The following is a 14,892-nucleotide window of genomic DNA, read 5'->3' as shown; positions in this document are numbered from 1 at the left end:
AGTAAAATTGTGTCACTTTTCATATAATGTATCAGTCCATTTCTTATAATTTATTTATATATTTTTTATAAGTAAAAAATGACCATCTTTATCACAAGCAATTGTTAGATACCTGTATCAAAGGGTGTCTTGAGAAAATCGTTACTTTCCTAGTCTAATATTATTTTGTCTGTTGTACAGTGTTTGGATTTACTAGAGTTGCCAGCCGTAGTCCGTTTGAAGAGGTTTACTCTCCGGACACTGGAACTCACTAAGCATGGGTGTATGTTACCTGAAGTAAAGTCTAATTAAAATATTAAACATCATATAATATTATCAACATCATGTACAATCTTTGGTAACACATTTCATTTTAAAGGGTTTTTACCCAAATATTTTGGTGGCTCAGGCATGGTAACCTGTATTTTAACCTGATGATGGAACAGTTGTTCCGAAAACGTTCGTGCTTGTAATGTTGCCCTTTTAAGGGTTTTTATAAAATAAAATATACCCACATACAAAGACTAACCTCTTTTGTTATATTTTTGTATTTTTCGATATAATTGTGGATTTAAGAAAGAGATTAAGCCCAAAATAGCATATGTTGGCCGTGCAAATTCTGCGTTTATCTCTGCGGTAGTATTATTTTCAGTGTTAAGGAGCGCTCCCAGGTATACAAACTCGTTCACTGCTTCGATGACGTCGTTTTCTATAACCAGTGGTCGGAGGATTTGTAGTTGCGGGCTTATTTTCATATACTTCGTTTTGTTGGTGTTTATTATTAAATCCATTTTTGTAGCTGATTCTTTTAATTCTACATACGCCTCTCGTACAGCGTTTTTCGTTCTCCCAACAATATTGATATCATCAGCATAAGCAATGATTTATTATATATTGAACCAGTGGTTTTGATTTGTGACATACGTATTACTTTTTCCAGAGCCAGATTGAACAGTATACAGGAGAGAGGGTCTCCCTGGCGCAGTCCATTATTTGCTTTAAAAGGTTCAGACAGTTCCTCCTGAATTCGTACTCTAAATTTAACTTTTTCAAGAGTTAGTTTTGTTAAATTTACCAACGTAGTTGGATGCCTTGTAGGCTGCTTTGTAGTCTTTAAATAGGTAATGAGTATCAATGCCATATTCCAGTGTTTTTTTCAAAATTTGGTTCAAGGTTGCAATCTGATGAATTGCCGATTTACCTCCTCTAAAACCAGCCTGGTATTTCCTACTATCCGTTCTGCATATGGTGCCATAGTACTGTGGAAAATATTTTATACGCTGCTTTAGAAGCGTAATTCCTCTGTGGTTATAGCACTCAAAGATATCTCCTTTTTTGTGTATGTTGCAAAGTATTCCAATATTCCAATCATTGTTGAGGGATTTCTGTGTCCATATTTCTTTTATAAGCTGCTGTAATGCCATAATGGTATCATGGCCACCTTCTTTGTACAGTTCAGCTGGGAGATTATCTATTCCGGGTGATTTGTTTTTGGCTAGTTTTTTAACTGCATCTTTAACTTCAAGAATCGTTGGTGGTTCCTCTTCCCTCTCGTCTGCTCCCCTTACCTCATCTCTTTGGTCTTCCAGGTTTTCTTCTTCTTCCTCTATATTTAGTGCCTGGTTAAATTATTCTACCTATCTATTCAATACATCTTTTCTTGTTGTTAATAGGTCGCCATTCTGACTTCTGCATTGTCTTGTGGTTGCCTTGAATTATTTTCTGTTGATGTTAACTCCCCTATAGAATGCTCTGAATTCTTTCGCTCTGTTAAGGTTTTCTATATTAATTTCCGTATTTAGGTGGTTTCGTTTTTTTCTTTTGTGTATCCTCTGTTCTTCTCTTCTCTTTTAGAGAAAACATATAATCCACTTCAACCACGCAGGGTTACTACTGAAGAAACGTACACAAGAGTTCATTTTATTTATATTAAATAGATGTATATAAACGAAAATCTTTTAAATAATTTATTACATGGTCAGTGTTTATGGTTAAGGTGGTTTTGATGTCATCTGAGATTCCATATTTTTTCTTGTTTCTTCGTGGTACTGGCAGTCAATCAGAATATGCTTCACCGTCAATGGGAGAGAACAGTTTCTGCAGGTTAGAGAAGATTCTTTGTTGATTAAGAATTTATGGGTTAGTTCAGTGTGTCCAATTCTTAGTCGGTTAGTTATTACTTGGTCCCTTCTATTGGATGGATTATTCAAGATGGTCTTCACAAGGGGATAAATCTCATATAGTTTCTTTATCTCATACAGTGGTCTTTAATTAGGTTTTTGAGATCAGAGTATGGGCAATTTCTTGATTTGGTTGTGTATTGTGAATTTATTCGACTTGTGTTTGCTAGGTTGTCCACTTTCTCATTTCCAGCTATTCCTACATTCGTCGGTACCCAGATAAATGCTACTTCTTTTCGAGTTGATTGAAATATATTTATCTCACTTTTTATAGCCCGAAATATTGGATTTGTAGGGTATATTTGTTTTACACCTAATAGAGCATTTAATGAGTCAGTGATGATGACACATTTATTCTCACTACGCGTTTTGAAAAAATTAAGGCTTCCAAAGTGGTTGTGGTCTCGCCAATGAGGATGCAGAAGTTTGTAGGTATGGATATACAGTGTGAGTAGTGTATTTACAGTAGTATGCAGCAGCGTGTTCGTCATGAACTTTAGAGGCATCACATTTAAAATGACTATATTTCGGAACAGCTGATAACGTGGTAGATTTGATCGCTATCAGGGCCGAACTCTACTTCTCTTCTCTTTGTCTGGTAATTATCTACAGTTCTTCTAGTTCGTCGGGCCTGTTGTACAGACGTAAGATAATTGTCACACAGTTTTTGGTTAAGGCGATTTTGATACAGTGTTTTTATTTCTTACTTTCATCCTATAGTCCCTTTATATTATATTTTTATGTTCTAATTATTGTTGTTGTAATGTATTTTTATTGTTCTGAGAATTGTATTGCAGGAGACAAATATTTTAGATGCTACTAATTAATGGTCAGATCCACATTCTGCACCTCTACACACCCCTCACATTCAACTAATTTTGATTCGTGTTTTATAATGAAGTAATCAATAATAGATTTTTGGTTTCCTCTTTGGCAACTCATGTGCCAAATTTTTTATTTAACAAAATCTGAGAACAATTAAAAATTTCTCATTTTTTTGCTTCTATTTTCGTTTATAATTCGGAAAATATTGATCCTAGAGAAAAAATTATACGAAGTTAAAAGTTTCGTTATTCAATTTTACATAATATTTCGTTAGCTAGAAATTGAAAATTTAATGTTTATTGTTGAAAAAATAGCAATAATTGGAAAAAAAAGTACAAAAAAATGAAGTTAATCCTTTAAATGTTTTCGACTTTCTAAACTTGACTTACAAGCTTCATATTCCGCCTAGAAAAACTTTTTAATATGTTTAAAACGTGTGCTAAATTTTGTTAAGATCGGTCGAATTGGTTTTGCATAATAATTTTGCAATCCAGCCTACTGGAAAAAAATCGCAAATTTTCAAATTTATGGTAATCCCTAAATAAGGCTCTCAGGTAGTTGCAATTTTTTTTACATATAAAGGAAGGCTCAAACTTCCAAACGCTTTTTGTAAAATTTAAATCGGTGTACTAGAAGAGCCTAGAATATTTTTTAAAGTTTTAAACATTTTTTAGGTTTATAAACAAATTGAATAACTTTACGAGCTGCCACCAACACAATCTACAGCTGACCAACACTCGCTTCGTGTATATTTCCAAGTACAGCAGTGGCTTGGAAATAACCTGAATGCTACTGAGTGGGGGGTGGGAACTAACTCAAAATGGTCTTGAGCCAATACTGAGCAGGTATTACTATCTGACTCATTATTCAGAAATATTAGTTGCAAATGTAAAACACTTTGTACAAAAACATGCAGTTGTATCAAACATGGTCTCAAATGTTCTGAATATTGTCTTCACTGCAATGCTCAGACATGTAAAAATATTGAACACAGTAAAATATTGGAAGAAGTTGAACGAGATATGGATATGGAGTCGATGGATTCCTTAGATTTTCTAGAGGCACAAGATAAAGCTACAGATGAAGGAGAAGAAACATTAAATTTACAGATCGAGGATGAAGATATTGAAATGGAAAATGAAGGTTTTGAGGAAGAAATAAGACCTGAAGATTCTTGTCCTTCCAAAAAAAGAAAAAAATTATTGAAGATTGAGTCAAAATAAAGTTTATTTATGAAAAAAATAATTTTTTTTTCGTTCGCCTTTGTTTTAACAATTTAAATTATTTATTAACAATTTATAAATACATATTTGTTTACTAAAAGTAATGATTTTCTTTAATGTGTAAATTGCAAGCTCAAAAGAAAATGCATGAAGAAAAAATGCAATTACTTGTTTAACATACAATTGTTTATTGCAAATTTCCCAATTTGCAATTAAAAATTATATTTAAAAATATGATATTTGAAATCCTTGTCTTCCGAGACATAGATTCAAAAAAAGAGCAAAATTGGTTAACAAGAAGCCGAGATAATGCAATTTTTAGCGCGCGCTATGATTTTGAGCTCGCCGATTCACATTTCGTGTGAATGTCCCCCACCACCACCTCTCATGCATTCCGAGCGACATTTTACGCGAAAACGGTTTTTTATTTGTCTTTTTTATGGATGTTGCCATGAAGCGCATTACGTAAAACTTTTCATATAAAAAGTACTTGACAAGACGAGGGTATTTGTTTAAAAACGAGCCCTCTATCACTTATGGTTACACGGCAAATGTATGCCAACTTTGACCTTCAATATCTCGGCAACCAGTAAGCCGAATTTATCTTTTTTTTTAAAGAAGCGTCTTTTAATGTTCTTTAAGTGTATAAATTTTGAAATTGATATGCTTAACGCTCGTAAAGTTATTCAATTTGTTTATAAGCCTCATATATATAAAAAATGTTTAAAACTTTCTAGGCTCTCCTAGTGAACCGATTTGAATTTTACAAAAAGCGTTTGAAAGTTTGAGCCTTCCTTTATGTATACAAAAATTTGCAACTATCTGAGGGTCTTATTTAGAGCCTACTATAAATTTGAAAATTTGCGATTTTTTTCCAGTAGGCTGGGTTGCAAAATTATTATGCAAAACCTATCCGACCGATCTCAACAAAATTTAGAACACGTATTAAACATATTAAAAAGTTTTTCTAGGCGGAATATGGAGCTTGTAAGTCAAGTTTAGAAAGTCGAAAACATTTAAAGGATTAACTTCATTTTTTTGTACTTTTTTTTCTAATTATTGCTATTTTTTCAACAATAAACATTAAATTTTCAATTTCTAGCTAACGAAATATTGTGTAAAAGTGAATAACGAAACTTTTAACTTCTTATAATTTTTTCTCTAGGATCAATATTTTTATAATTATAAACGAAAATATAAGCAAAAAAATGAGAAATGTTCAATTGTTTTCAGATTTTGTTAAATAAAAAATTTAGCACAGGGTTTGCGACTGGTCCATATCGTGATTATCGATATTGGGCACATCCTGAAGAGATTCCAGCAAAAAAATAGCTTCCTATGGAAAATGTCCAATCCAAAACAGATCTCGCCTAGACTATTAACGAATAATTGGAAGGCAATTAGTGTATTAAAAGAAATAATTATATTTGTCCTTTAAAAATGTTAAACGTTTTTAAAAATTATATCAAAACTGCGTAAATTTAAATATGAGCTTATAACAGTTTTTTAGTCTCAATATTCTTTTACTCACATCCCTTTTATAAATATATCGTGGAAATTTTACCATTAACCTATATAACGACTTGTGTGTTGACTTGAGAAGAAAGATGAAACACGATATTTGAATAGCTTATAGCCATGTATTTATCCCACAGGAATATGCGGCGAGAATGGTCCTTGCAGCGAGCACGAATGTCAATTTGGAGGTACTTGTATAGAGAGGGCCGGAACGGCACATTGTGAATGTCCGGAGTGTCCCGCAGAATTCGAACCAATTTGCGGTTCCGACGGAATTTCTTACAGTAATGAATGTAAGCTGAGACTGGAGGCATGTAAACATCGAAGGAATATTACAGTCCTGTATCGTGGACCTTGCAGTAAGTTTTGCTTTTCTTTCGTTATCTAGTTATTTTTACTGAAGGGAAAATATTAATAAATTTTTCGTGTATTCTTATTAAATTTAATCCTAAATTGCATGAATATGGACACTTAACAATCATTTTTTGTTTTGACATAGCCTTAGTGATAAATTTAATAATTCCTCTAGACTTAAAGTCATAATAAAATGTATTTCAATTTAGTATATATTATCTTATTGGATTGTAATGAGTAACGAGCGTATACTGAACCTATATAAGTAAACAATATCATAATAGCATTCTACACCACTAACGGCTTTGTTAATACAATCAATATATATATACATATATATATATATATATATATATATATATATATATATATATATATATATATATATAAGAATAAGAAAAAAGAAGTACTTGTGACTCGTTTGGAACAAATATATAACTGTTTTGGATGGGTTGGAGTCAATAATAGGGCTATTGGTTAACTATTTTTTTATTCTCGAGCTTTCAATTGTGTTTACAATTATTATCAAGAGCTAAAAAAGACAAAATACGTACAAGGTTGAACTAAAAAGAAAAAACAATTTTTGTTAACTTACCAAATAAAAATTAGTTTGGTAAGTAAAAATCACTGCTTACATCTTCAAAATATTTAATAAAAAAATGTTTTAATCTAATAAATGTTTCTCCGAAAATTTTTTTAATTTTGAAAACATTTTTTTAATATAAAAATAATTGAATTTATAAATAAGTTCAAATAGCAACCAATTACAAATAGCCTCAATGTCATAAATGCCAACATAAAATTTTTATTTTTGACAATTATATTTCCAAAAGTAAAATTTCGTTTAAACATTCTTTTTTGTTTAGTAACAAAAAGAAGAAGATTTATTCACCGTTGACAGATGTCTGAAAGAATGTGACAGATATATGGAGAATTAAATATGACATTTTACAAGTTTTATATATAAATCACAAAGAAAGAATATAATTATAAATTTTGCTTAAATTTTGAATTTCAGATCTTTTGTTTAAACTATTATCATTTTTGCTAATACAAACCATTTCCAAAAAAGTCCTTTTAAATTTATTACTTTCACTTCATAAAATTTTATTGTTATCAAAATCCATAATATGGTCTTTATCGATTACATGTTCTGCCAAAGCACAAGATGGTTTTTTAATTCTGCAATCACTTTTGTGAGAAATAATGCGATTTGAAAGATTTCTTCCGGTCTCACCAACATATTCAGCCTCACACTGAGTACAACTAATGCTGTATACTAAATTCGTTTTTTCAAATTTGTCTATAGGATATTTAGTTTTAGAATATAAAGATGAAATAGTTTTGATGTTCTTTGTTGCTATTTTTATATTGTCAATAACCTTTAGTGTTTGTATTAATTTAGGTGTTAATGATGGTATAAAAGGTAGTGAATGATAATAGATGTTTTGATTGTTAGATACAATGTTTTGAGATTGAGCAAAAAATGGTGTTAAATTATTTATATTACCAATATTAGAAAAAAGCATCCTATGTAGCATATCTGGAGGATAAGAGTTTTCAATTAGAATATTTTTTAATAATTGAAGATCTTCCTGTAGATAATCTGGATGAGAAAGTTTTAAAACACGTTCTTTTAATCCTGTTATAAGGTTTATTTTCATCTTATTTGGATGGTGAGAGTACATAGTATAGTAGAGTACATAGTATAGAGTACATAGTATAGAGTATAGAGTACATAGTAGTGGTGAGAGTGTAGTATAAATCTATTACTACATATGGGTTTTCTGAACCATCTGGTTTTCAACATATTGTCTGTATTTCTTACAATTCTCATGTCAAGGAATGGTAGAGAATTATCTACCTCTTCCTCAACTGTAAATTGTATATGTTGATTATAACTGTTGAAAATGTTGACTGTTTCATGAATTTTGTGTTTAGGAAGTGCCAAAACTAAATCATCTACATATCTCTTAATAAAAGGAATGAAAAAAGTGCAATTACTGATACAATCACTGATAACATCATCCATGACATAGCTACTTAGAATGGGTGAAAGACTAGATCCCATAGGACTACCAAAAATTTGTTTATAAAATACACCATTAAATATAAAAATATTAGAATCAAAAACAAAGTTGATAAGTGTTTTGAAATGTAATAAGTCAATATTAGTGTGTTGTGAAATCTCATTCCAATGTTTTTCAACACTACTTATGATTAAATCTAAAGGCAAATTAGTAAAAAGAGATGTTACATCAAAACTAACTAAAACATAATTTTGTGGTAATTGGAAATTATTAATGAAAGAACTAAAATCAAATGAATCTTTAATGTAAAAATTGTTGTTTAAATTATAAGCATTAGTTAAGATGTCAGTGAGGAGCTGTGCTATTGGTCCATTAGGAGGGCATAAAGATGAAACAATTGGTCTCATAGATAAAGTTGGTTTATGTATTTTTGGCAGAGCATAAAACCGTGGAGCAATAGAATTATAAATTTTGATTATAATATAATAAATTATAATTTATTGATAATAAAATAGCAAAAGAGCTCAAAATTTATAATTTATTGATAATAAAAAAGCAAAAGAGCTCAAAATTATTTCTCACAAAAGTGATTGCAGAATTAAAAAACCATCTTGTGCTTCGGCAGAACATGTAATCGATAAAGACTATATTATGGATTTTGATAACATTAAAATTTTATGTAGTGAAAGTAATAAATTTAAAAGGACTTTTTTGGAAATGGTTTGTATTAGCAAAAATGATAATAGTTTAAACAAAAGATCTGAAATTCAAAATTTAAGCAAAATTTATAATTATATTCTTTCTTTGTGATTTATATATAAAACTTGTAAAATGTCATATTTAATTTTCCATATATCTGTCACATTATTTCAGACATCTGTCAACGGTGAATAAATCTTCTTCTTTTTGTTACTAAACAAAAAAGAATGTTTAAACGAAATTTTACTTTTGGCAATATAATTGTCAAAAATAAAAATTTTATGTTGGCATTTATGACATTGAGGCTATTTGTAATTGGTTGCTATTTGAACTTATTTATAAATTCAATTATTTTTATATTAAAAAAATGTTTTCAAAATTAAAAAAATTTTCGGAGAAACATTTATTAGATTAAAACATTTTTTTATTAAATATTTTGAAGATGTAAGCAGTGATTTTTACTTACCAAACTAATTTTTATTTGGTAAGTTAACAAAAATTGTTTTTTCTTTTTAGTTCAACCTTGTAAGTATTTTGTCTCTTTTAGCTCTTGATAATAATTGTAAACACAATTGAAAGCTCGAGAATAAAAAAATAGTTAACCAATAGCCCTATTATTGACTCCAACCCATCCAAAACAGTTATATATATATATATATATATATATATATATATATATATATATATATATATATATATTCCATTTCACGAAGATACGACTGTTTTAAATTCGGTTTAAGGTATCGACTTAAATGGTCCGATGTGCTGAATTGTACAATAGTAAATTCTCCCGATTTTTAAAATACCTTGTAATTCAGATTTTGAATTATATAATTACTATCATTAAGTTTAGTATTGTAAACAAGTTAATTTTTGAATTAAATGATTTAAACGAAGTGTAACAATACTTAAGTGATTAAATAGTGTACTTTATTTAGTCGAATATTCATTTAGTATTAAAAAAACAAAAAAACTTACTTATTCTCTTATTCTCCCAATCTTCTAAAACTATCATCAACCATCAGATTCACAGCCATAATCACTGTCGTCGCTATCCTCATTCGGATGGTAAATTATAACAGGATTAACCGCTTCGATGCGACCTTCACGGATCCACCATTCTTTTACTTTTTACTTTTTTTTACTTTTTTTTTACTTTACCCAAGTATTCACATTTTTTTACACTTTTTGGCAACAGTTTTTCTTTCAACCATTTCACAAATATCTTCGTATTCATATTGTCATGATAATCGGCTGATTTTGTTTTTGATGAAAACACAAGATCTGCTCCCTCAATAAAACCATGTTTTCCACCTGCATGCACTATAATATGTCTCTCTCCCTCGTTATCGATGTGTTTTTGGATTTTATGCTCTCGTCCTGCCAAATTCGTTTGATACCGCCTTTAGCAAAAATCCATGTTTCGTCTAAATAAACGAAGGAAGAACATTCTTTTTTAAATTTATTATAATTTCTTAAAAATTCTAATTTTTTATGAACGACAACTCTTTCACACAAAGCCTTTCTATTGTCTTCCTTTTTGAACTTAAAGCCAATCTGTCTTAAAACTCCCCAGAGACTTGTTCTGGAAATTTCAAATATATTTCTGTCTTTTAATTTTTGTAGCACTGAATCTAAAGAAACATGTTCTTTCTTTTCGCGTATTTTATATATTGTCTCCAGGATTTCAAATTTGCAACCTTCGGGAAGATCTATAGTCTTTGGTTGTCGGCGAGATTTATTTTGTGCGACATTTTGTTCACTTTGTCCACTTTTTTTTGCTTTTTGCAAAACCGACTTTAGTTTTGTTTCACTAATACAGAGTGCATCACACACACAGGTCGCAAAGGGCCCCCGTTTGTTTTCTCAGCAGTAAAATAAGAAAGTACATTAAATATAAAGTTGTCTACATCTAAAACACGTCTCGGCATTTTTGGCTTCAATAAACAAATACACTACACTAAACTCTCTCTTAACGGACACCTCTCTTCACCGGAAAATCCATACGGACGGTGTTTAAACCTAAAATCAGTCGGCCATATATGAAACTGTATGTAAATTTTCGTTACTTTTTAATATCTGTAACGACTCGGTACTTTAACTATCAATAGCTGGTATGTTATACCCGTTACTTTCGGAACTTTTAAGAGTACATCCACTCATAGCAAACAAATATTTAAAACTAACAAAGTGAAATATTATATAGATTCTTTTTCTGGTTTCTGAACCATCGTTCTGCCAATTTCTTTTCATTTATATTAAAAATAGTACATTTATTTTTATTACCGTTGCAGTACCTAATAAAGTAGGTAATAAAATAGTGTAATATCAAAGAAACCCGGCACGCCTCTTTGGTGTATACTTTTCACCGAAATCCAACCCAAATGTCTGATGAACACATTTGCGTAAAAATGAGCATTTGCGTAAAAATTTTTGTTATTTTCGGATTAAATTTCACAATAAATTTTGCGTCTATCTGAACATCTATTAACTGAAATAATTTTAGTTCAGATGCCATACTAACAGTAGACCCTTTTTATTGGAATAATAATTAGACCAATTTACTTTCATACTTCTACTTGCACAGTAAAATATTCGTTGTCGCAATAATCCCAAACAGTCGTATATTCGTGGAATAACCTATATATATATATATATATATATATATATATATATATATATATATATATATATATATATATATATATATATATATTATATATTATATATATATATATATATATATATATATATATATATATATATATATAAGGTATGTCATAAATTAAATCACGCATTCCGGGGACAAATATAATTTTTGTGAATCCAACTTACCTTAGTACAAAAGTCTACACAAAAAAAACTTACAGCCCTTTGAAGTTACAAAATAAAAATTGTTTTCTTCATTATCTCCTAAACTACTTCAGATTTTATAATAAAAATGGACACGTTACTTTCTTGTTCTAAAAGCATTTTTCGTAAAAAAGAAACAACAAAATCTAAGCGCACAGAAAAATTTTAAGGGTGTGCAGCCCTAAATCCCCCCAAACTTTTGAGTACGTTCAAATCAAATGAATTTTGTGGCATCATTAGTTTAACACATTATTTTTTAAATTTTTTTGCCTCATCACTTTTTTCAAAAAACAGTTTTTATTGAGTTACGGCCCTTTTCCTTAACCTTTAAAAAATTACGTGCAACTAAATAAATGGCTTAAATGAATTAACAAGTGCAAAAAATGTCTATAACCTCTATAAATAAGATATTACAATAAATGTTCAGAATGACCCCCATTTTCTTCAATACAGATTCGGTATCGTTTTAATAAGGAAAACCGAATGCGCTGAAAAATCATATTTTTCTGAGGAAATTGATTTGCAGCTTCAATTATTCTAATCCTCAATTGTTGTTCGTCCTCTATTGTTACAGAATACACTTTCTCTTTCATAAACCCCCAAAAGCAAAAGTCCATGGGGTTAAGACCTGGACTTCTAGGTGGCCAAGAAATAGGTGCGTCACGACCCCTTCCAATCCACCGACCAGGATACTGCCTGCAAAGGTATTCCCGGACTTCATTACTGTAATGCGGTGAGCGCCATCTTGTAGAAACCACATATTTTGCCTTATTGCAATATTCAGTTCTTCCAAATAATCTTGTAAATTGTTTGCCAAGAACTGCAAATAATTATCACCATTTAAATTGTTGGGCAGAAATACTGAGCCTATTAGATTGTTATTCACAATTCCTGCCCAAACATTAACTTTGAAAGTCCTTTGGTGATGTGTCGTTTTTTGGCGTGAGGATTTTCGTCGGCCAAAATGTGCTCGTTATGATGGTTTCTTATTCCATTTCTACTGAAGGTAGCCTCGTCGGTAAACAAAATATTTCTAATAAAATTAACATTTCGAGTGTTTTCCATTAACAACCAATCGCAAAATCCAAATCCTTTTAGGATAATCTTCAACCAATAACTCTTAAACCGTTGTTAAGTGATAGGGTTTAAGCAGCTGATCCTTCAAACACCTCCAAACCCTTACGTGAGGAACATTTAGTTGAGCAGCTATTACCCTTGTACTTGTTCTAGGGAGTTCTTCGATGATTTCTAAAATGTCTTCATCAGTTGCATCCATTATTGGCGATCAAACGACGATCAATAGTCAGAAATTATCTATCGGGTGTATTTCGAATGGGGTATTTGACTGCATAACGCCTTGCGGCTGCTACACTATTTCCTTGACATTCACGTACGATATTACCGATATTGAAATCATAATTTAATCTGATCCAACTTACCCAAAGTTAAATGCATATCTGCCATTTCCTGAAATGTGTAGACCATTGTAATATCAAAATTTTTAATATTAATCTTATTCACACAATAGATAATAGCTTCAAATTATTGACTATTATTGATGGAACTGTTTGTAATTATTGTATTCGTAGTAACTAATTGTAATTTTATGACCAACTAGGAAAAAACTAGTTTTTTGAAAAAGTGATAAAAGGCAAAAAAGTTTTAAAAACAATGTGTTAAACTAATGATGCCACAAAATTTATTTGATTTGAACGTACTCAAAAGTTTGGGGGGATTTAGGGCTGCACACCCCCCTTAAAATTTTTCTGTGGTCTTAGATTTTGTTGTTTCTTTTGCATGAAAAATGCCTTCGGAACAAGAAAGTAGCGTGTCCATTTTTATTACAAAATGTCAAGTAGTTTAGGAGATAATGCAAAAAAACAATTTTTATTTTGTAACTTTAAATGGCTGTAACTTTTTTTGTGTACACTTTTGTGCTAAGATAAGTTGGATTCGCATAATAAAAATTATGTGTACCAAATATTCAAATATTAATTTATATTTTCTTTTAATGTGATTAAAATATAAATCAATTCATTGTAATTTTCAATTTTATTAAACGTATTTCCTATTTGTGCCTTTCTGTTTATTTCCTGTTAAAGGAGATATACGTTGGCATTTTAAAAAAAGAGAATCAAAGAAACGAGACCATCACGCCGATTGAAATGACTTTATACATAAAAGTTCTGTATTTAAAAATAGCAGAGCCAATAAAGCAAAATATCCTAATTAATACCGAAACAACAAATGGAAATAGTCAAAAGCAAACAACTAAAATTGAATGCGCAATTTAAAAAGTTGATTGTAATCGCTGCTGTGATTATCTAAAACAATATGTAGCAAGAGCAACCAGCAACACGAAACTGCTATACACTCAAAAACATGAATACGTGAGTTTATTTAAGAGTGGTTGTATATGAAGCACGAAATACAAAATTTCGGAAAATATTATTAGTTTTATATTACATTGACTTATATTTTTACCATCAAGTTTGATTGTACTTAACTAATTGTAGACTTGGTTTAAGTACCTGATTTTCTGTTTTATTTTTCAGATGGTTGCGAGAGCAAAAAGTGTGATTTTTACTCAGAATGTGAAAACGACGGAACATCAGAAGGACATTGTGTTTGTCCACAGTCATGTCCTGATTCTAAGGTGAGTAGATGTTTGTAGGTACAGTTTTGTAAAGACGGAAGAAATACTGTAACTTGTCCTGTCCAATAGTGGTCAGTTGTACCTACCATCCAACCTCACAAAAGAAAAAGTGCTAAATCCAACCTAATTTTCCATTTAATTCCTTACTACTACTTTTCATTTCCTTCTTCTCCTACAGTCTTCTTTTTCAGGGTTTACCTTTACGCTCTTCTTTATTGCTTTATAGAACTATCTTGTTTAATTATCAGTCATACGTGTTTGGATTTATTTTGCTTAAGTACTTTGTAGTTCCTAAAGATACAGTTTAAAAGCTAGCCAGAAACAAATCACCCGGAATAGATAATCTCCCAGCTAAACTATATAAAGAAGGTGGCTGTAATACCATTATGACATTACAGCAGCTTATAAAAGAAATATAGACACAGAAATCCCTCCCAAAAGATTGTAATATTGTAGTACTGTGCACCATACGCAAAAAAGGAGATATCTTTGAATGCTCCAACCACAGAGAAATTATGCTTTTAAATGCAGCGTAAAAAATATTGTCCTCAGTACTATGTCACCGTATGGCACCA

The 14,892-nt window shown here is 30.4% G+C and overlaps 1 protein-coding gene across 1 annotated transcript in view; it reads left to right on the top strand.

The window, feature by feature from the left end:
* Positions 1-14,892, top strand: part of LOC140451849 (agrin-like) — a 714,345-nt gene that overhangs the window by 529,419 nt on the left and 170,034 nt on the right. Inside the window, exons 8-9 of the mRNA XM_072545755.1 lie at positions 5,863-6,084; positions 14,217-14,317. Of these exons, the coding sequence (XP_072401856.1) occupies positions 5,863-6,084; positions 14,217-14,317 (323 nt within the window). The remainder of the gene's footprint in view (positions 1-5,862; positions 6,085-14,216; positions 14,318-14,892) is intronic.

This window comes from Diabrotica undecimpunctata, chromosome 10 (genome assembly GCF_040954645.1).
Source record: "Diabrotica undecimpunctata isolate CICGRU chromosome 10, icDiaUnde3, whole genome shotgun sequence".
In the NCBI taxonomy this organism is placed as follows: domain Eukaryota; kingdom Metazoa; phylum Arthropoda; class Insecta; order Coleoptera; family Chrysomelidae; genus Diabrotica; species Diabrotica undecimpunctata.
The sequence above is the reverse complement of the archived record's forward strand: the minus strand, read 5'-3'. Positions and strand labels throughout refer to the sequence as shown.